This window comes from Epinephelus lanceolatus, chromosome 19 (genome assembly GCF_041903045.1).
Source record: "Epinephelus lanceolatus isolate andai-2023 chromosome 19, ASM4190304v1, whole genome shotgun sequence".
NCBI classification, from domain to species: Eukaryota; Metazoa; Chordata; class Actinopteri; order Perciformes; family Serranidae; genus Epinephelus; species Epinephelus lanceolatus.
This window is the reverse complement of record NC_135752.1, coordinates 20564982-20588449: the sequence shown is the minus strand read 5'-3', so window position 1 is coordinate 20588449 and position 23468 is coordinate 20564982. Positions and strand designations below refer to the sequence as shown.

Sequence of the window (23468 nt, the reverse complement as noted above, 5' to 3'; positions counted from 1 at the left end):
GCGTGTTTGGAGCCAGCACATTTTCCCATCTGACTGAGTGAATAAAGAGTTGGTGATTGTTGGAACAGCAGAAAGATGAACTAAGTTAATTTTTGTGAGTTTTATTGCTTTCTGTCGACTTTGTATAAAGTGGGGTTTTACGATGATAAAATTACTGTTTACTTAAAATAGCTTTTTCGGGGCTGTTTCTGGCTCAGCAAAAAAGATGTTACACTTAATTAAAAAGGTCTGTCTCTGTGGAGATACTTTCTTTAAGTTTTAAATGCTTAAAATAATAATCTGAGCCTGTTACTGGCAAACACAAGCACTTTAAGTGGATTGACAGTGCACTAATGCCCCGAAGGGTTACATTGCAGCCTGTTTTTCTGCCTTTGTCTGCAGCACTTTTGCTCAGTACTGTAACAATTTAAAAAACTGTTGTTTCCTTCAGTTACTTAAACACAAAAACAAGGGGAAAAAAAGGTCCAGGTTGAAAAAAAATAACAAACATACCCTTTTAAAAACTGCCACCAAGCAATACCATTCAGTTTCCAAGTCTACCAAGTGTCTTTCTTTGATTGTGTTGTCCGTTAATGTGTCGAATCTTAGGTGACAGGTGCTACTTCCTCTTTTCTGAGTGTAACATCAACATACCTGTTGTCATGTTGTCAAGGCGTCCTTCCAAATATCCATCACACAGTGAGACGTAGAGGAAGCCCGGTTTACTTTAACCTGTTATGCAAAGAAACACTTTTTTTTTCTTGTCATGAGATGCAGTTAATTCAGATGTCACTAATCTGTGTGTACAGTATGCCTGTGGTATGTTAAAAAAAAAAAAAAGAAGAAGCTGACTTGCTGTTATGTGAATCGCATAGCTTATATTGTTGTTTACTGATAAGTCATTAAATGTATATTTTTCCATTTACTTGGGAGACGACATGATTTAAAGTTATAGCTAATAAAATAAAATATACTGTTTTTCAGAATGTATCTCTGCTGGTTTTGGTCAGAAGAGTTCCTCAGCCCTCTGATCGTGTCACTCTCTCACCATTAAAGTTGCGTCAGTCATGTTCTCGCTTTCTAGCGCTCTTTGTCATCGTCTGCTTCGGATCCAAAACCGACACTGACACCATGCACTGTAACCAACGCTGTAACTCTGTAAGTCTGTTTGTTGATGCTGCTGTTTCTCAAAGATGTCATTCATGGGCAGCTACAGTATTATCAGAGTAGGAGGTCATCATGAGCACTCATAATCCTGGATCTTTATATTATGGAATGTTGAACCTTTTTATTTTGGTAAACAAGAGAAGATAATTTATTAGATTCAATAAAATGCAGTACTACAAACCACAGACGTAAAACCCTGCTCTTCATTTTGTAATCGCTCATTAAAGGGACAGTTCACCCCAAAATCAAAAGTCCATATTTTGCCTCTTACCTGTGGTGCTATTTATCAGTCTAGATTGTTTTAGTGTGAGTTGCCGAGTGTTGGAGATATCGGCCGTAAAGATGTCTGCCTTCTCTTGAATATAATGCAACTAGATGGCACTTGGCTTGTGGTGCTCAAAGCTCCAAAAAATACATTTGAAAAACTCAACAGCTATGTCTCTTTACAGAATCATGACCCAGTTACTCAAGATAATCTACAGACCTTGTTATGAGCAGTTTCATATAGGAACTATTTTCTTTCTACCAAACTACACTCTCCAACTGTGTCACCACGCAGAAGAAAGCTTACATCTACTGTTAGCTCACCTAGCACCACTGAGCTAGCTAATGTTACAGCTCAGCCAAGGAGGAAGCCATTGATGTTCACATCTCGCGCTGTCATTAGTACGAGCCTCTCATCTATGAGTAGATGCACTCTTCCTTCTGCACAGTGGTACGGCTGGTGGTTGTGGTTCAGTCTGTGGATTATCTTGAGTATCCGGGTCATGATTTCTGGAAAGAGACATTGCTGTTGAGTTTTCAAATGTAATTTTTTTGGCACTTGGAGCACCACAAGCCGAGTGCCATCTAGTTCCATTATATTTGAGAGACGGCAGACATCTCTACGACAGATATCTCCAACACTCTGCAACTCACACCAAAACAATCTAGATTGATACAGTGCATTCAGAAAATATTCAGATCCCCTTCACTTTGGTCAAATTGTGATGTTGCAGCCTGATGCTACAATCATTTAAATTATTATTTTTTTCACAATCTACACACAGTACCCCATAATGACAAAGTGAGGTTTGCAAATTTATGAAAAAGGAAACACTGAAATGTCACATTGGCATAAGTATTCTGACCCTTTACTCAGTACTTGTTGAAGCACCTTTGGCGGCAATTACAATCTCGAGCCTTTTTTAGGTATGACGCAACAAGCTTTGCACACCTTCAGTGGGGGATTTTCTGCCATTCTTCTTTGCAAATCCTCTCAAGCCCAGTCAGGTTGGATGGGGACCATCGGTGGACAGCCGTGTTCAGGTCTCTCCAGAGATGTTCGATAGGGTTCAAGTCAGGGCTTTGTCTGGGCCACTCCAGAACATTCACAGAGTTTATGCTGTGATGCTGTTGATGCTGCCACCACCATGTTTCACTGTTGAGATGATATTGGGCAGGCGATGAGCTGTGCCTGGTTTCCTCCCAAACAGTTCAATTTTGGTTTCATCAGACCAGAGAATCTTGTTTCTCACAGTCTGAGAGTTCTTCAGATGCTTCTTTGCAAACTCCAAGCGGGCTTTCATGTGTTTTGCACTGCAGTGATGGTTGTCCTTCTGGAACTTTGTCCCATCTCCACACAGGATCTCTGGAGCTCAGTCAGAGTGGCCATCAGGTTCTTGGTCACCTCTCTCACTAAAGCCCTTCTCCCTCGATTGCTCAGTTTCGCCGGGCGACCAGCTCTTGGTAGAGTCCTGGTTGTGCCAAACGCCTTCCATTTAAGAATTATGGAGGCCACTGTGCTCTCAGCAGAAATGTTCTTGTCGCCTTCCCCAGATTTGTGCCCTGCAACAATCCTGTCTCTGAGCTCTGCAGGCAGTTCCTTTGACCTCATGGCTTGGTTTTTGCTCTGATATGCATTGTCACCTGTGAGGCCTTTATATAGAGAGGTGTGTGCCTTTCCAAATCATGTCCAATCAGTTTGATTTGCCAGAGGTGGACTCCAATCAAGGTGTAGAAACATCTCAGCAATGATCAAGGGGAATGAGAGGCACCTGAGTGGAATTTCAGGTGTTGTTGCAAAGGGTCTGAATACTTATGCCAATGTGATATTTCAGTTTTTCCCTTTTTAATAAATTTGTAAAAAAATTCTAAAATTCTATTTCCACTTTGTCATTATGGGCTAGTGTGTGTAGATTAATATGAAAAAAAAAAATTGAATGATGTAGCATCAGGCTGCAACATAACAAAGTGACAGAAGTGAAGGGGGTCTGAGTATTTTCTGAAAGCACTGTATATAGCACTACAGGTAAGAGGAGAAATATATATATATATATATATATATATATGTATATATATATATTTTGGGGTGAACTTAAAGCATAATGTTGTTCATCTACAGCCACCTTAAAAGGTTGGCATACACTTAATTTTCAGTCCTAAATAATAATACAAATCTAATAACAGCAAGATTACAGTATCAACATATAATCATGTTTCTTATTTATTCTAAATGCTTAAAAAATCTAACGGACCAAACGCACGTACACAGCTCAGTATTTAAAATGAATTTAATATCTCAAAGGTTGACTTAACTTTTCCTAGAGGCTTTACATATACAGTATGTACAGATTGAACATTTACAGTCATGTACTAAAACATTTTATGGAGACATGGTGGTTTAATAAAAAAACAAAAGTAAATAAAAGTAAACGTAAACCCATCCACTGAACTGTACCAAGTGCTATTCAAAAGTTTCACAAAGACTTTATCTTTAAAAAAGTTTAGTTTCCAAAAAGAAATGCAAACCTATCAAATTATTAAACTGTCAAGTCTGACATTTATTAGACAAGTTCCAATAGCAAAATTTTTTTTATATAACTTTAAATATTATGATGAATAAATGTCTAACAACAACACTTACATGAAAATGCTACTGACTGATGCCACAGGTTGCAAAGTACTTTGTCGTTAGACGTTTAACTAAAAACAAATTTAAAAAAATTAAATGATTTTTAAAGAAAACAACCAGTGTTAATGAATGTCTACTGCAGTGGAATCTCTTGCTCGGAAAAGAACAAACAAAATCCATTTTTGCTGCAAATCTTTCAAGATGTTTTTGCAGCTTCTTCAAATGGCAGAGGCTAAACCACATGGCACATTTGAAAAACACTGTCTTACAACACTATCTTATAATTGCGTTTCTCGACCATGTGCTCAGAAGCCAACGTCTGGAGATTGACAGATTTATTGGATTGGTTTACTGATATGGGTTTTATATCTTGAAAAAGATATATTCATCTCTGCCCTTGGAAACAGAGCACTACACTGCCCACTGTGCTGTAACCAAATGTCTGGGTTAATGAGAATTTTGCAATATACAGCATACATTTCTTTTAGCCTCTTGGCCTGTTAAACCTGAGTGACACATGTCACATCTGTCAAATGGGAGAAAACTCATCTGAAAGATTGGTGCAAATTTAAAATCTTTACCTGGACTCTGTTGGTTCTTTTATTTCTTGCATGATTCAGCACTGAGTCATTTTTTTATCATATGGAGTTCAGCTAATGACAGGAGTAAACACATGGTTATATTGTTTCACAGTTACTAAATCTATTGACTGTGGTGTAAACATGTTTCTTTGCCGCATGCAGAGCTAAAACGCTTCCTTTCACAAAGCACCAATAATACTAAAGAGTGATGGAGACTGGCAGAGACGTTTCGTATGCAGCTATGTCTTAATATAACCCTAGAAGCTGTTAGTAGAATTAGCGGAACATTTTAGTGTTGGAAAAATACGCTTTGTACACTGTGTAGTGTATGTGTGAATACATTCATGTATTCATATTTACTGTATCAGTGCAAATGGTATCGTTATATGGAGAACAAAATGTACAGTACCTTTGTCCAATCAGACACAGGGAGCTGACGTTTATAATAAAATATAAAAAACACCCACACAAACACAAGCTACCATCCTACGGTTTGGCAACAAATCTTTAGACCTTTGCCTCTCAACAATAAAGAGCGTAAAAGTAATGCCGATTGATTATCAATTCCAATGGTATGATACTGTACAGTGGTGCAATCAATACTGCACATAAATGTATGAAACACTTTCTGATACAAAAATATTACTCTATAATGCGATAAACTTTGCATTGGAACAAAAAATATTCTATAAACACCAAAAGATAGACCATGGTACAATACATAAACAATCAATATAAAGAAATAAATAACTTATAAACTGGTGCAAACAACAACAGAAACATTTTTGCAATATTGCCTTCACAGGACAAGATTTCCATTTTTTACATTCTTGCTTAGCAGCACAGCTTCCCTTTACATCAGAGACAGAGGCGTCCTCGTGTCTGTTCAGGCGTCTGCTGGTATTCATGAAACACAGCGACGTTCTCCACGAGCACACAGTCGTCTGCTGCCTCCATGTGGACAGTAGTTTTACCACGTGTGAGTGTCACACAGTCTGTTCCTAACTGATCTTCTGCAGCAGTTTCTCCTCTATCAGTTCAAACTGCACGCTCACAGACATTTCTGCGATGAACTGGTCGCATCCTTCCTTGGTCACCTGTTTGCAGTATCGCAGATCGATGTGACATATGCTCCCACAGCGCTTGAAATAGGTCAGCGACTGGTCTGTGACCCTGTTACAGACTGCACAGAGAAACGGGGTTAGGAGAAAAAAGAACAAATGATGCGTAACAGGTCACCTGTACTGACATAAGCTGTGACACACATGGATTAATAAAGCCTTTAGGATATTCTTGGACATGGAATCCAAAGGCATCATTGTGGTGAGCAGGGTTTCAGGATAAATGTGGAGACAGAGAGCCAGAATGCATTTTGGCTTTTAGCTGTTTCCATAGTAGCCCTTTGATTCACTGCTTTTTACATTTAATGGTATTCAGAGAGACAACAAGAATAAGATCTGATTATTTTTAGCATTTGTGCACTTTGCAAAAAAAAAAAAGGGCATTCAATTCTTCAAAAAATTGATTTTACAATCTGTATATAATTTCATGCCTCTGAACAAGAAGTAGCACCACAGATAACAATCTCTTTAAAATGGTTTCAACATAAAGTGAATATTAAAGGAATACTTCACCCTCCTACATGACCACTTGTATATCAGTTACTCACCTCGTGCTACATTGCCTCTGGTAACTGAAGGACCCAAAAACTGGAAAAAGTCTTGATGAACCTAAGTAATTGGGGTCCACATTTAAAAACAGCAAAACTACATTCTCACACAACTCGTGCAGTGTAATCCAAGTCTCATTTATCCAGTCGTATGCTCAGTACATCACAAACAGACATCCCTTTCCGACAATGAACTAAGCTTTGAGTTAAACTTATCTATGCTCTTTTCAAAGCCAGACTCCACTGACGAAAACAGTAATTTTACCTCACTGAACACAGGAGCTGCTGCTGATCTATGGCTGCCTCTATCAGTAGTTTGTTTGTGTTACACAGTAACCCAAACTAACTACCTGATCGAGATAGTGGTAGCCCAGCAGATGCCATGTTTAGCAACGTAAAATTACTGTTTTTGTCAGTGGAGAGTGCAAAGATTTAAGTTTCGCTCTCTGTTCCCTGTTGAAAAGGACTGTCTGTTGGAAAGTACTGAGTATACAACTGGATAAGTAAGACTTGGATTATACTGCACAAGTTGTGTTTGAGTTTGTGAACAGATGTTTTTTGATAAAGTTTTGCTGTTCATCAGTTCATCGAGAAGTTTTACTGTTCTTGGATTCCTCATTCAACAGAGGCACGCAAGAAAAATATGAATTCAACGTTAACACGAGGTGAGTAACAGATGTACAAATGACCATTTGGGAGGTTTGGTGTTCCTTTAAAACCCTCATGAAAGACAAATTTATTACGGGCTAGATGTTTTACACTCCATCAGTTTTACTGAGCACACCAAATAAACTGGCGCACTTTCCCACATCAAAACATAGGTGTTTAGATTTATTTAATTAAGTACCTTCCATACAAACTTTGGTTTCAGGAATAATTTTCTACTGGCAAATTCTTTACCATTTCACATTGACGCAACTTTAAAAAACAGTGACAAATGTTCTTTGTGCTGCATTCACATCAGTCACAGCTTCAGGTCTCTCAAAGTTGATTTTTAACCAGCGATGTCTGAAAAAACAATCATTGTCTGGAAGGTGGGAAATCACTGTAAAAACTAAGCATGTAATTTGGAGAACACTCTGCAGTATGTTATTTGTTGTTAGTGTGGTTTAACATTAAAAAACACTGGTGTAGTCCTTTAACTAAAGACAAATATTTTATTTACATCAACAGAAGTGATGCATAAATTCACTGGAAGTATAATCTACTGTGGACAGACATGACAGTTCAATACATCTGCTAGATTCTGAGTTTAGCCTCTAGAGGGAGCAAGTCAAATGCAGGCACACTTACTGCCAACAAAGACAGGCTCCTACCTGACAGGTTGATGTCAGTGAGCGAGTCTCTGGTGGTCGTCCCCGCAGCAGTCAGGATGTTGACAGACTGGTCAGTGACGTGGTTGCAGTAGCTGAGGTCCAGCTTGGACAGCGAGGGCATGTATCGTATGATGAGGCGCAGAGACGTGTCCGTGATGTCCAAGCCTGCCAGACGCAGGTCCTCCACGTTACGCAGTTTACTCCTGTTATCCAGCTGACCTACAAAGTTTTGGGGGGTTTTTTAAGGAGGGAAGGAGATAAATAGTTAATTTTTTTGACCAATGAATTAAGTATTATGTGTGTATCCAAAGTCTGCTAAGGCCTATTCCATCTGTGCCATAGTCCTCCTTTTGTTGTTCAAGAACTATTGAAAACACATAAATGACCGTTGCACTGGTTGACATGTTCCTTCATAACAATAAACATGGGCGCTGTAGTTTGAGTTAATCTCAGATGCATCATCCTGCTACAATCAAAAGAGGACCAACTGTGTATTAATCCGCGGCTGAAAATAGTCCCAAACAAAAGCATGATTTACTCCTGTTTGAGTAACTTTTGCTAAAATCTACAGCGCCCAGCTGCCTAATCAAATTATTTATCGTTTTTCAAAAAATGAGACTATAAGTAACATGCAGTGGTAATTTTGTCAACGAAAACTTTTATGGTAAGTATTAATTGATAAAGTAGAAGTAATATAAATAACATCAGGCAATCATTTTTATGATATAAATAAAAGATGAACGGTAATTCAGTAACACATTCTCAGTCTCGATGGCTAAACACATAGTTCAAGGTATGCTTACTTTTTACTGGAATTTTTAAAGCCTGGAGAAATACCCTTTACAAAATCTTAAACAAAAATAAAGTATCATAAAACCAGCCACTATAGCCTCAAACTGTTAAGACAATGTGCATGAAAAGCAGGTTGGTACCTGGCCTGTTATCTGTAGGAGGCGACAGCAGGTCTCTCATCTGGGCGTCTTTAAGTCCCTCCACCCATTGAACATCCAGAGTTCGCAGAAGAGGACAGCTGGAGGTGCAAAGAGCAGAGACTGCCACCCAGGAGCATCCTGACAACAGCAGCACACGCAGACCTGCAGGGACACCGAGGACAAACAAACACTTTTTACATTCAGCTGCAACACACTGATCCTCTGAGAGTATTATAAAATCTGTTCTATGTAGCCACAAGCAGCATCACAGCATGTGAAATCTACTTCAAAATCATATTCAGTCTGTTGAAGAAATGTGCCCTATTTTCCAGTTTTCCAGTCTCCAGAGTTTTCGTAAATCTGAGGTCACAAAATACACCAACAGTCTTATCTAATTAGCTGAGTGATCCTGCAAAGACATTTAGAAGAAACAAAGATAAGCATCTGAAGTAAAACCATCTAAATTCATGAGCCTCTGGGGATACAATTATCCATATGGAGGAGCCATATGGGGATAAAAACGGCACATGCTACACAAACACATTTAAAATCGACATCTTCAACAGGAGTTTTACTGCCGTTAGTACATAAAGTTTTGTAGTCCTCATCGAGGCAAATGTTGACTTAAAAGATATTTACTCAAAGTTTAGATAACTTGAATGTTCCTTTGTTCGACAAAATATGGGTAACATTTGAACATTTGAAAATAATCCACTGAGGGTGGGAATCACCAGAGGCCCCACAATACGATATTATTAAGATACTTATGTCACGATACAATATTACTGCAATATTAAAAATGTTGCGATATGCTGAGTATTGCAATAAAATATATTGCAATTTACTTTACGGTTTTTAACTGAAAATTTAATCCCAAAAGGAAAACTTTATGAACATCTGTTTTATCTAATAAGATAAAAAGTTTTCAGTCTGTCCATCTCAACTCGATGTTTTTTATTGCAGCAAAATGTATCTAGTGAACTGAAACTCTAATAGATTTCATTATTCTAGTAGGCCTTCAAAAGTTTAATTTGTACTTGTAATATTTATAATTCATATAATAAAGAATTCAATACTTGGCATTTGTGCATTGATACAATATTGGCACACAAAAATATCATGATACTATGCTGTGTCGATTTCTTTCAGCCACCCTTAATAACAATTTTGTATGACACTGGAATTTCCTTCAAACAAACCCTCGATTGATTCCACTTATTTTTTTCATTAAAGTTTGTACTTTTAATCAAAATTATATAATTATGTAGCGAGATTGAAGGGTAAGTTCTGTATTTTTCCACCTGGACCTTGTTTTCCCATGTTTTTGTGTAATTGACTAATGGGAACAACAATTTTTGAAATTGGTCCAACCATTTGGGGAATTTGTGCACTGTCAATTTTTGCCAGTAAAACTGCTTGTTTTTCCACAGCTATGCTTAGATTATTTTAAGAGTCTGACAACATTATGGAAAGATTCAATACAGAGATAGTCCTTTTTTTTAAAAGAGTAAATTCCTTCTTGTTAAAGTAGAAACAGCCCCGAAATTGCTGTCGTCAAACCTGCAAGACTCTATTTAAATGAACAGTAATTTTATCACTGCAAAGCACATTTTATTAAAAGTCAAAAGAAACAAAATAAAATTTAGAAAAGCCATTTTGGTGTGTCGACACACTGTTCCAACAAGCACCAACTTTTGTTTAATTGAAATAATCTCTAAACTCACCCAGTTAGATGTGAAAATAGGCTGGCTCTTTACATGTTAAAATTAATGTTTATTTAAATAGAGTCTGGTGGGTTGGAGACAACACGGCTGTGTCTGGTTAAACACAATGGATGTTACTTTTTAACCGTAGGGGGACCTTTCATAAGTTGTCAGACACTTAGAATAATAAATTGAGTCTGTTAGAAGCAAAATTAAGAACTGGAAGTGGAAGTAAATTGACGGTGCACAAATGCCCCAAGTGGTTACACTGAAGCCTGTTTCGCTGCTGTTGGCTGCTGCGCTCTGGCTCAATACTGGTCCAATTCCCAAACTTGTTTTTCCAATTAGTCACTTAAGCACAAAAACATGAGGGTCCAGGTTGAAAAATACAGAACTTACCCTTTAACACTATGGCAAAAGGCCATCAGACCCATCTATAATGTATCACTGGTTGTCACCCATCTGCTTTGTGTGATATTTAACACACGCTAAGAGCACTCTCATATCACTTCACAAACGGACCTTATCTCATGTATTGTTTTTTCATAAACACAAACACAGTGCAGTGTCTTGCATGTTGAATGTATTTACCTGGCAGTCTGTTGATGAGCCAGCTGAGTTGTTTCTTGGAGATGTTGGTCCAGCTGAGGTCCAGAGCTACCGGCTGTCTCCGGATGATGCCGCTCAGCATGAGAGGTGTGATGGACTTACAACGGTTCAGATTGATGTGCTTCCAAAGCCTCTTGTCGCAGCACCTGGTGAGACGCACAGCAGATATTTTACAGACGGCCGCCGTATAATGAAGTGTGGACGACGTGCTTTCAGCTGCACAGTACACCTCGTACTCACCATCTGTTCCAGGTCCTGCAGACACGCATGCAGACACAAAGATCTCTGTGAGTCAAGTGACTGAACACTGTCATCCACATCTCTCTGCGCATCACGTGGGCTTCACCGTCGTTCAGTGGGAGTCTGTCCGGCGGGGGGCTAATGGGAGGGGGTCGGATCACGTGGCGCTCCATTTGGATACATTTTGGTGGTGACCGGCAGGGGAGTGGGCGGGGACATATTGATGTGATCTGCGTGCTTCTGTTCCAGCTGAGTGGTGAGTAACCACGTGGCGGCTCATTCACCTCCCGCCCCCTGTGTCGCAGCCAGTCGCCCAGGTCGCTGCTGCCGTTATTAAGAGGCCATCTCGGCTTTTGGTCGTCTACTTCGTTCTCAGGCTCAGTTTTTACAGGCCTGTGGTTTTGATTGGCCAGGCTGTCCTCTGTTTTCAGTGGGCGTCTGTTCTGATTGGCCAAACCTTCCTCCATTTTTAGAACCCTGCGGCTCTGATTAGTGGTTGTGTCCTCTGTTTTTAGTGGTTTACGGTTGTGATTAGTCACAGAGTCCTCGCTCTTCAGCGGTCTTCGATTGTGATTGGCTTGACCGTCCTCCGTCTTCACTGAGCTGTGGTTTTGGTTTGACAGACAGTCTTCTGTCTTGGGAATCTCCTGGTTGAACTCTTTGCTCAGCTCTTTGTTGGGGAGGCGTCGACGCTGATGGCGAGCCTTTAGATGAGTAGCGCTCCTCTCCTGAGCCTCTCCTGATTCGCTGCTGGGTCCAGCTCTAGGTGAGTTGGAGGACTGTTCACTTTCTCTGACTGCGGATGTTCTCAGCAGTGGACTCAACAGGACCTTGGCTTTGTCCTCTGCGCTGCTGTCTCGTTCTTTTTTCACTGTCTCCTCTTCCTCTCCCTCCTCATCCTCTTCTTGGTCCTCGTCATCATACTCACTTTTCCCCTTTAAATGAATCCTTTCCAAGGAAAACCCATCATCTTCGTGTTCCTCGTGATCATCCTCCTCATCCCCGTGATCATTCTCTGCCTTGAGTTGCCTCAGCAGCTTGGGAGTCAAAGGATCATCTGGTTTTGAAAGCTTCTTCTAAGAGAGAACAGGAGACAAATAATAAAGGCATCTGTCAGTTTATCAGGATGAATTTGAGGACATTATAATAGGTTTTCATTTGTTTGAGTTAACTTCATATCCTGTTTTCGAGACAAGTAAGGGAGCTTCAAACTGATTAATGTAATCCAATTCTTCTGTGACCCCATCGGGAGCAAATGCAGTGTCTCGACTCAAAGGTTGAAAACCTTATACAGAGCACTTAACTGCTGATTTGTAACTGCTCCTCTCTATGTATTCTTGTTTGAGCTACACAACATGCAAAAAAAAAAAATTACATAGCGATTATTTTTGACATATTTTGCGATTAAATATGAGTCACAGTTTTAGTGGGAAAGGTCGTTTTTGCATTTAATTTTCACTGGAAACATATAAAAATTATGATGATGTGACTTTTGCTGAGGTGTTTACCAAACAAACATGCTCCCTGACAATTAATAATCAAGCCTGGTAAAAAAAAAAAAAAAAAAAAAAAGGAGCTGATCCAGTTGCCATGGAATTGGAGACACTTAAATGTCACTTTAAGTAAAGTTTAAAGTCATAGGGGGATTGTGATATGATTAAAAGTTTTAGAAGAGCTGAATGAACCTTGTGGTGAGATTATTTTGTCAACTAATGTTTCCAAGGTCAAGACTGAACTTCGGAAGTTCTTAAAGAGCTAAGAAACAAGGACATTTGAGCGTTGATGATGATGATGTTACCCGAGTATGGTTGGTCAATAGGCTCTTGTCCATTATAATTCTCATTGGTTGGACAATTGCTGGTGTTACTTTCATAATAAAGCTGCGTGTCCACCAATGCGTTTTTTCCCAGCTAGAAGTGCTTTGGAGCCAACTCAGCTGCTTTGGTTGCATCTGGTTGCTATGATACAGAATATCCGCAGAAGTAAAAATGTTGGCACAAGGTGGAGTACTTAGTCTTGCCCCGCTCTGGATAAAGGAAAGAGACAGTGACCAACACAGCATTTTACCCAAAGCAATGGGACTGGCCTAAAGTTGAACTAAAATGTCAAATGTGCAGCGCTCAGCACATAATAGACGCTCGGCACATCGTCACACTGCTGGCGCAGCGGGGCATCGTGTAAACACGCGGCACTCCCATTGAATTTTTTTTTTAAAATATGCTGGCCTCAAGACAAAATACTTTGGTGGACCCACAATGCTACAGGTACAGTGGCCAATTTAGTTAATCTGAAGATAACGTGCAGATTATTTCTCCCCATTGACACATCCATTGGTTGAAGAGTAGGTGGAATTTCAGATGACCAAGATTCACTTTGGTTGACTGAAGCCCTGTCATCATTAATGCCATCTATGGCTCCACTTTATTCAGTATAACTGATAACATTTCAATCAGAAAAGGGTCCTACCTTCTTTTTCACAATGATAGGTTCGTCATTGGTGTCAAAAAGTTTCCTCTTTTTCCTCAGAGGGTTGTCCTCAAGCCTCGGTCGGGGCGTACCATCCAAAGTCAGCAAAGGGGGACGTTTCTTTGGAGGCTCTTCCTCTTTCCTCTTCGGCATTTCCTCCCGCTCGGCCTTTCTTTTCACAGCAGTGGCGGTAGTCAAAGCAGTAACAGTTGCTGTAGCCACCAGCGGTGGGTCGGGCTCCTCTTTTGAATCCCGGTTTAACCGGGGTTCTTTCAGCAGAGAGCCAGGAAGGTTTGACGCGTACTTGAATCCTGGCCCCCTTTTTTGCTTTGAGGCCAAAAGGTTAGAAAAACAGAGAGCACAACTTTATTTCTCTGGTTCCGAGTTTCTGAGACAGAGTCAACTGTTTGATCACATCATGATTCAGACACATACAGATACTTACTTTCCCTGTTTTCCCAGCATGGTTGCACTTTGGGCACTCCCAGCAGTTTGGCAACTCGTCATTGACGACTCCATTTGAATCTTTTACCTGAACAACAGAGGGCCAGATTTACTGAGGCGCCTGTGCCTGTCTTTTAGGCACAGATGTGATGCATTCTGACCCAAACACACTGTATTCATACATTATCATAAGAAACAAAAGTGAAACAGTGCCGCTATCATTAATGAAACCAAAATCTGATTACTGCAACACAACAGAGCAGTGAAGGGATGGTGTGGTTTGTGTAACATCACGACTATAACTTAACCATCAGCAATATTCAATACCTTAAGACAGTTGGGATGAACAATCTCATTGCAGATGGAGCACTCCATGAGCATAAGGTTAAACTTCTCCTCCTCGTCCTCCACTGTGTCCTCTTTCCCTGCCTCTCCGCAGACGAGACACACCGCTGTGTGGGGCAGGACGGGCTGGAGACAAAAACACAGGCTTAAAGATAAGGCTGCTGTATCATATTAATGTCCTCTTTTAGACCGAATCTTCTCGGTCAGAATTGTGATTGACAAACTAGACAACACCCAACTCCTCCCAGTTCTGTCATTGACAATGTTTCCATTCATTTAAGCTTCAATCACAATGCCGCACTCGAGTGAGTAAGCTATCCACAATGTCTTGTGTGCATGCTACCTATGAATTTAACAATACTTTGAGCTGTATTTTAGTTCTGCTCCAGTTCCTGTTCACACTGACTTTTAACAAAATAACCTATAGGAGTAAACGTGAAGTTATACAGATTGGACAGTTTTTGTGATTTTTGCGATCAAGTTTATGCAGCACTTTAATGCTTTTGATGTGTGTTTTTATGTATTTTAATGTCACAAAGAGCTCACAAAGACTGCAAATCTCCACGTTATTAATAACCACTAACAGGTAGAGACAGGGCGAGAAGGAGGTGTCTCATACAGTAATGATTCAGGGTTTATTGCTGTGGGATCACTGTCACACACTTTTTAATGCACTTAACTATGTGACAAAGTAAACAGAGTTGGATACAGGCACAGCCGTTTTAAAAGCTTTTGACCAATAAATTAGGGGAAATACCCACACTTACGAGCATACTTGTCAACATGATTACCAAATGATTTGCATAAATAGGTTATGTATACACGGCCACATAGAGATCAATATAAGATCCTACTGATCAGATTTCACAAGCAGATAGATTAATTAGTAGTTCAGCTACTGAAATCATGCTACATCAGATATTTGGTATCACAAGATCATGGGGTTGGTTTATTTGCTTTCACACCACAAATACAGCACCAGAGTCCACTTGGAAGCAGGCCGAGACCCACCTTTTCAGGCCAGGGTTCCATTAGCTTCTTTCACACCAGCCCAAAAGAAACGGACTATGCAACGAAATGCTCCAGGGTTCAATTAAAAGAGACCAAACAGCTCTGGTGTGAAAGCACCCTAAGATATATATTGTTGTTACTGTTTTCTTTGATTGCTTTAATTACTGATGCTCTTTAAAACATCACCCAAAGCCTTGCATTTCATAGCCTGTCACTATAATTTATATTACACATTTTATTGGATTTGCACTTGATGATATTCACTGAATTCAATGTCACAGACTTAACATATTTTTATTAGTCATATTTATTTTTAGTTAGCCTTGTAATAGTCTGGCAACCTGTCCAGGGTGTAACCACCTCTAACCCAGTGCCAGCTGGGATAGGCTCCAGCCCCCACAACCCCTAATAAGGTAGGCAGTTGCAGAAAATGAATGAATGAATCAATATTTATCTTTATTAATTATATTTTTATTAGTATAATAGTTGTAACTGTTATTACTGTTGCTGCTGTCCTTTATGTCTGCCCACCTAGAGCTTGGTTCTGTTCAAGGTTTCTTCCTCTTAAAAGGAAGTTCTTCCTCACTGCTGTCGTCAAGTGCTAGCTCATGTGTCTCTGATAATTAAAGATTATGGTGCAAGATCTGTTCCATATGATCCTTTGTTATGAATTTATGCTATATAAATAAAACTGACTTAACAACTTCCAACTTGTTTGCTGATTTAGCAAACGAGTTTGGTGCATTACCACCAACAAACACATCCGACCATGATGAACTGAGTCACATACTTCGCTCTGAGTACTGCTCTGAAGCAGTATTAGAGTAAGTGAACATCAAGAGTGGGTTAAGCATATTGGCATATCTTAAAAGTGGGACACAGTTGCTGAAGAGCTTAAGACCGCAAGTGTGGGATACTGGGCCAGACGCCAAGTCTTTCTCACTCTCTTGTTTATCGTGATTAATCATTCAAAGTGAATCTTAGTGATTATATAGAGTGTGTTGCAGAAACAATCAAACCCAGTCCATCTACATGTCTCTGTCCATGGTGCTGAAACATTCAAACAGTCTCTCTCCGTGACCCTCTGTGATAATTGCTACAGTGGCTATTACTTCTGCTGCTGCTTATATATTACTATTACTTATGTCTCCACCATAATAACAGCCTGAAACACCCCAGTAATCATCCTTTACTGTTATGGCAACCATGTTGAACATCATAGCACCGGTCTCACAACCTCATGGACACACCGAAGTACTCAAAATTAGAGAGAAGCAAAGGAAAGCTAAAGCCAGGCAGCAAGCTTAGCGTAAACACTGGAAGCAGGGGGGAAACAACCATCCTGGCTTTGTCTAAAAAGGTGAAACAAAAATAACCTCCAAGCTCCTCTTAAAGCTCACTGCCTAATGTGTCATCTCTCGTTTGTTTAATCCGTACAAAAAACAAAATGTATAAACGCCAAGCTGTGGTTTTACGTGCTGGATCCATTTCTTGGCCAGGTGCAGTGACTTCCTAGAGTATTTGCTAGTTGCCTGGCAACCTCAAGGTGGCGATGAGTCTTGGGGAAATGATGGTGAAATCATTTTGAGCTTTGTTTAGATTAAACAAACCAGATTTGACATGTTAATCAGTGAGCTTTAAAAAGGTGCTGATAGGCAGATTCTTTATGCTAAGCTAAGCTAATCACCTGCTGGCTGCGGCTTCATATTTATCACACAGACGTGAAAATAGTTTTGATCTTCTCTTCTAGCCCTCTACAAAAAAGCAGATAGGCGCATTTCACAAAAATGACAAACTATTCCTTTAACATCATGTGCATATCACAACACTGGGAGCATTATGAACGTTAAACTTACTGCAATGCACTGCCTCATGATGCAGGACTGTTTCATCCGGCCCGGCCCACCAAACTTCTTCATGTCTTTACAAAAGTGGCACTCTCCGCACTCCGTTCGCAGGCATGCCTCGCACTTCCGACAGCGCGTCCTTCTCCTCCTGGCACCAGATGTTCCCCGACTGGCTGACAGCTTGACTGCTGATGCAGGAGAAGCTGCCATCTTAGGTTTCGGCCGGTTGGGAGGCCGGGGCTGAAAGGATAAAGAGGATACAGTGTCAAGGACCTAAAATGATGAAAAGGTCAGATGAATTAGTTTGATGATGAAGGAGAAATGTATTATTATCTTTTCTTTTTTTTCATATTTAGCAGCATTATGCTGTTACATACAATGCATGCTCCTTATATAGAGTAAAGTAGTCGCATGTGGCAAATAAAAGTGAATTTGTACTGTATGTACTGTGTCAAAGAAGGCAAGCCTGCATCATTATCTTTCACAAATGAGACTTGTCAGCCTGCAGATGCATTAGAGTCATTATCTCACTAGATACTAAATTGTTTGAGTGATTTTTTTTTCTTACAAAAATGTCAGATTTAAAGGGACAGTTCACCCAAAAATGTAAAATACATATATTTGTGTTGCAGATATCAGCCATAGACATGTCTGCCTTCTCTTGAATATAATGGAACTAGATGGCACTGGGCTTGTGGAGCTTAAAATACCAAAAAAAATACATTTGAAAACTCAACAGCAATGTCTCTTTACAGATATCGTCACTCAAGATAATCCATAGACCTTGCTGTGAGCGGTTTCATGAAGGAACTATTTTCTTTCTACTGAACTACACCTGCCAACTGTATTACTGCACTTTAGTGTGCTTCTACTGTTAGCTCACCTAGCACCACTGAGCTAGTTAATGTTACAGCTCAGCTGAGGAGGATGCCATTAATGTTTACATCTCACACTGTCACGAGCAGGAGCCTCTTATCCATGAGAAGGTGCACACTTTCTTCTGTGCAGTGCTATGGTTGGCGAGTGTAATCTGGTAGAAAGGAAAAAGTTCCTACATGAAACTGCTCACAACAAGGTCTGTGGATTATCTTGAGAGACGAGGTCATGATTTCTTGAAAAAGACATTGCTGTTGAAGTTTTCAAATGTATTTTTTGGCGCTTTGAGCACCACAAGCAGAGTGCTTATACTTATACTGGAGAGAAGGCAGACATCTCTACGGCTGATATCTCCAGCACTCTGCAACTCTCACCTAAACAATCTACACTGATAAATAGCACTACAGTCAAGATGAAACACATGTATTTTTAATTTGTGGGTGAACTGTCCCTTTAAAGTTAGAGAGGTTTGAGAGGCTGGCTTGTGAGTGGAAGGTTGGTTTGATCCCCAGATATACATCATTTATTCATATTTTATATTCCAGGATTTACAGGTGAAAACTTAAGACTTTTCTTTATAGCCTCAACTCAGGCCACTGATCCACTGGACGCCCCTCAGGATACTTTTTGACGTACATATTTTTGATTATGAACTGTCCCTTTAAATAAAAGGAAGGCTCTGAAGAGCACCTCAATCTAATGTTCTGAATTACACTGCACTTCATTTAATAACGGTTCTATGGCTCAATAATAAGCACTTACAATCATGTTATGTAATAAGAAAATATTCAAAATATTCTGTTAAATTCAACAGGGGTCAGTGTTATGGCAGATGTAGGCGACGCTACCTAATCCTTGCTTTGCTCTTTGTAACTCTGGGTAAAAAGATCCAAACAGGCACGTGAAAAAAGAAACAGCACCTGCATCTATACATGTATACATACACAATACATATCCACAAGCACAAATCTGCTCATGCTGTGAATAAACACACCATTTTCATGGCTGTTAAAGCACAGCATCCAGGAGAAAACAAACACATCAAGAATGTCCCTGGAGGCATCTTCCAAATTTAGCACTTCACTTGCTTGCATGTTTCTACTTCAAAGAGAAACTGCACTTATGGCTACGTTTCACACATGGATCACTAGGAGCTATTATTCTGTGTTAGGGGGCGCACAGACTGATTTATAACACTACACATTAAATGTGCTCTATTTAATAGAACTGGGTAATGGAGATGAGATGCCTTTGATCTCCATCATTATTGTTCCAGCGTTATATATTCTGCTCCTTCCCGGGCTCGGAGCCCAACCACAACAATGTATTCTTCACATGAAAACCACATGTCAAAATACTGCCAACCATGCCACGTGAGAAAATATGTGGCAGTGTGTGTATGAGATGAAATAAACAAGGAGAAGGAGTGCGAGAGAGACTGCAGCTCTTGGAAATGAAGATCCGATTTCTTTAGTTACATCGGCAGTGCAGATTTTCCTAGCGTCAGCATAGCAACAGCCACGTCCCATTCCCTAACAGAACAGTCTATGACACACAGACTTGTAACCAATAAGAACTGTAATGAGACTCTAACAGAAAAAGAAAGCAGGCTCAATCTTAGGCATATTACAATAATTTATTCTAACAATAGCCATGAAATTGACTGACATAGGCAGTCAGATATGTGGTTACCAGACAGGATTAGAGTGAGATATTGGGGGGGTAGGGCTTGTGCAGTCTGCACTGGACTGTTCTGGGGGTAATGGTGAGGATTACAGACAGGAGGTCTGCTCCAGAAGAACACTGGAAAAGGACCAAATATGCCAGAAAAAGACACAGCGCTGTTGTTGAGCACCATGATCTGTAATTTTGCCAGTTCCTACAAACATGAGACAACAGGTCAGAGTCATGATCAATCTGCTCACTGAATAACAGGTAGCCACACTGTGCTGTGTGATTACACCTGTTACTTAAACTGCAGATGTAAGAGGCAAATGAGAAGTCACTTCAGAAAGCTGTCCATATTGTACCTAAATCCCCTCTAACCCCCCTCTCTGTCTGCTAAGTGAGTGATCTCTAAAGCAGATATCCCTCTGACGCTCAGAATTAAATGACAGGAGAGGTTGTCAACAACACCGCCGAAGAAATAAACAGCCTCTCAGCTTTTCTAACTACTCTCTGACTCATGCTCAGGTGTTTTTATTCCTTTAATTCTGAAGTAGCTGTAGTGCACACAGCACTTTACAGCACATACATGTGTCCCCAGTGCAAGGACAGCACAAGTAACCATGGAGTAATTTCTTGGCTCTTCAAAGCTCATTCAGCTGGGAAACATTATGAGAAGCAGACTTTAATGTTCGTCGACACAGGCTCGGAGCCTCTTAAGCTACTGTGGAGAACAGTGGAAATCAATTACTGTGGATGTACTTAACATCACCTTAAACACACATTGAAGACGGCGCACACTGAGCACAGATTGCGGAAACAACGGGACATATTGTTTTATCGAAAGCAGACGAAATTCAAATCAGACACACACAAAAAGTCAAAACCAGACATAAACACTGTCCCATTTTTATGACGTTTCGGCTCAAATTATTGGGACCAAATACCATGATGTCTTCCCCTCTAGGAATAAATAGGGAAACAATTAACTTGGCAAAAAACTGGGTTCACAGGTTCTTGGAGGGATTAATTTCCTGTTAAGCTTTAGAGGTGGCATATGTTGTAAAGCTGATGCTGTATGAGAAAAAAAAAACACACAAAAACATGACTGCTCTAATACACAGTATAGTGTTTGGCTCCAATTTAGCGGAAGCGGAACAAGTGTTGCACACTAATAAAACCTCTGGAGTATGTCGTCACTTAGAAGCTGAGTGCTGCTGAACAACAGCAGGTGTCAATCAGTGGAACAACTCTTTGCAGAGCATGCTGTGGAGATATGGAACATACTGTACAATCAGGTATTAAATCAACTGTGAAGTTGCTCAGACTGGTGACGCTGAACTGTGGACAACTTGCATGTACTTTAACATATATTGCATAGTTCAATGATGTGCAAACAGCTGTGACAACAAGAACAGGTACATTTGTGGGACTGGAGCAAAACAGAGCTCAAAAATGTGTGATGATTATGTCAAAAAAAGCAAAATAGACTTTTAAATCCAAATGCAGCCATAGCATTAATGTAAGGCAGTGTGGATCAGAGTTAAGTAGAGGAAATATTCAAATTAACAAAACACGTTTCTTGCTGTGTAAGCAAGTCTCATATTAGATCTCACAGCCATTTACAGCGAACAATATACAATATTCCTTTCGTAATGACTGCTTTCTTATTGACACATCACCTTTTTGGGTTCACATATATTTGAACATGCGTATCTGGTGCTTTTACAATCAAACCATGAAAGATTAATCTTCTGCATCTACATGAATTTCCATTCCTCTGCTCCTCTGCTGTGAAACAACCAATAGCAGCCCTGAGGCTCTGAGCTATATAAACACAGCCTTCTCCTACTGCTGGTTTCACCTGACAAAAACACACACACACACACACACACACACACCCCAACAGCAAATGTATTAAAAAAAGAAAAAAAAAAGCACAGGGCAAAAATCAAAGACCAAGCACAGAGGTTAGACTGAATCAATGCATTTCTCTCCAGGTAGCTCCATTTCCCCGCTGCCCTGTGATGCTGCACACTGCTCTGTCTGGCACAAGCATTCCTCTGGTGGCCTCACTATGCCTGCCTGCAGGGGTTCGGTGTGCTAACCTGCTCAGAGTCTGAGTCGTAGTCCTCATCATCGGCGCTCAGCGACATGGCCATGGCTGGTTTTTCACGCACCGTCCAGCTCACAGCGAACTGACATGGCTGCAGTCTCCTCCTCCTTCTACTCCTGCTACTGCTGTCTGGCCTACAGCCCTCCCTCCTACTCTAAAGCTCCACAATACCACAAGCAGATGTAGGAAACACAGACGAGCCTGCCTCATTAATATGGATCCACTCCCTGGAAAACGGGAGGGGTGTTGGGAAGCACGGGGCCAATGGGAGGCTGCTGCGCATCAGAATATGTACCGGGGGGTGTCTGCTTCTGTCCAATGAGGAGAGGAAATGCAGAGAAGGTGGTGTCATATTCATGATGGGTATCACAGGGAGAGGAGAGCAGGCTCCGCGCAGCCAATAGAGCCAGATGGCATCTCATTACAAAAGGCAAACACAAAGAGGCCCCACCACCAGCAGCTGGCCTTTGGAGGGACGGGTGGGGGTGATCCAGAGGGTTCATGAAACCAATAGTGATCAGCTCCATACATTCATATACAGCACATCACATTCTCACAATCAGCTCCTGTTGAGGCTTCTCCACCTCTTACACACTTCATGCAGCCGTTTGGACAATTCATATTAATAGAAAAATAAAAAAACATGTACAATATATAAAAATAAAACAGTTAACTTTACTAATAAAAATGTACATTTTGGCTATCATGCCTGAACACATGCTGTAATTCTTCACCACCTCTACATTATAAAGCAACTCATATCAGAGAGCATTGAAAATGAACACTGTACATCAGTGTATCATTTCATTAACAAGTATTTTGACCTTTAAATACGAAGAAGAGGTATTTTTTTCCTTTTTACATTTAGCTGATGAATGTAAAAGCCCTTGCTTTTGACCCTCTTACGGCCTCCTGCTCAGCTCATGACACAATGGAAGCAGAGGATGAATCATATAAAGGCACTTCAACCTTTCAAGTGTTTATAGCTATTTAACAGTCTCGCTACTTTACAATTTTACATGGACTTTGTCCAAGGAGGTAATTTGTATGGCATACTGATGCCCGAAAGGCACATGCATAAGGAGTACTTAAGTAATGAGCATCTGCACTGACTGAAAAATATGACTGAGGATTTCCTTTTTAAGTTCTAAGTATGCCTGAAGTGTAACAACAAACGACTAAGCAGCGAAACAGTGAGTTGTGCATCTGGTCTGAAAATGTGTTACATACAGTGTAAGACAGTAAAGAACAGTCCAGTTAAAAGCTAATTTTTTATCCATAGCACAAACTGAAGTCTAAAAATGACAGCAACATTCAGCATATAGTATGTGTATGGAAGACAGCAAAAACAAGTTTTAAAAACGAATTATTTACTTCATTAGGCAATACTGCTGCCTGTTAAGTCAAAATTCTGCAAATAAGTACATCTACTGCTCTAATGAGTGTGTAGGAATGAGACAAGAGAGAGTAAGAACTTGTGTCAGCGTGGAAGTGTAAACAAAAAAAAACCTTCTCATTTCTAAGAATTTATTTGTCACAATCCAAAATTGAATCTACGGATCAATGGGAAATAAACTGGGGCAACCTGGTAGTGCTTCAAATAAAAATT

General features: G+C 40.2%; 1 protein-coding gene across 6 annotated transcripts in view; it reads right to left on the bottom strand.

The window, feature by feature from the left end:
• Positions 1-3682: 3682 nt before the first annotated feature.
• Positions 3683-23468, bottom strand: part of kdm2bb (lysine (K)-specific demethylase 2Bb) — a 32198-nt gene continuing 12412 nt past the window's right edge. The window contains exons 1-10 of one of the 6 annotated variants that reach the window (XM_078162050.1): positions 21852-22048; positions 17212-17442; positions 14327-14470; positions 14001-14087; positions 13556-13891; positions 11090-12165; positions 10832-10995; positions 8538-8699; positions 7606-7824; positions 3683-5803 (exon numbers count right to left, since the gene is read on the bottom strand). In XM_078162050.1, coding sequence (XP_078018176.1) covers positions 5622-5803; positions 7606-7824; positions 8538-8699; positions 10832-10995; positions 11090-12165; positions 13556-13891; positions 14001-14087; positions 14327-14470; positions 17212-17442; positions 21852-21905 — 2655 coding nt within the window. In that variant the 5' untranslated portion in view covers positions 21906-22048 and the 3' untranslated portion in view covers positions 3683-5621. Of the gene's footprint in view, positions 5804-7582; positions 7825-8537; positions 8700-10831; positions 10996-11089; positions 12166-13555; positions 13892-14000; positions 14088-14326; positions 14471-17211; positions 17443-21851; positions 22049-23468 lie in introns of those variants that run through there. The other 5 variants (XM_078162051.1, XM_033646858.2, XM_033646859.2 and 2 more) reach the window with 5 other exon arrangements.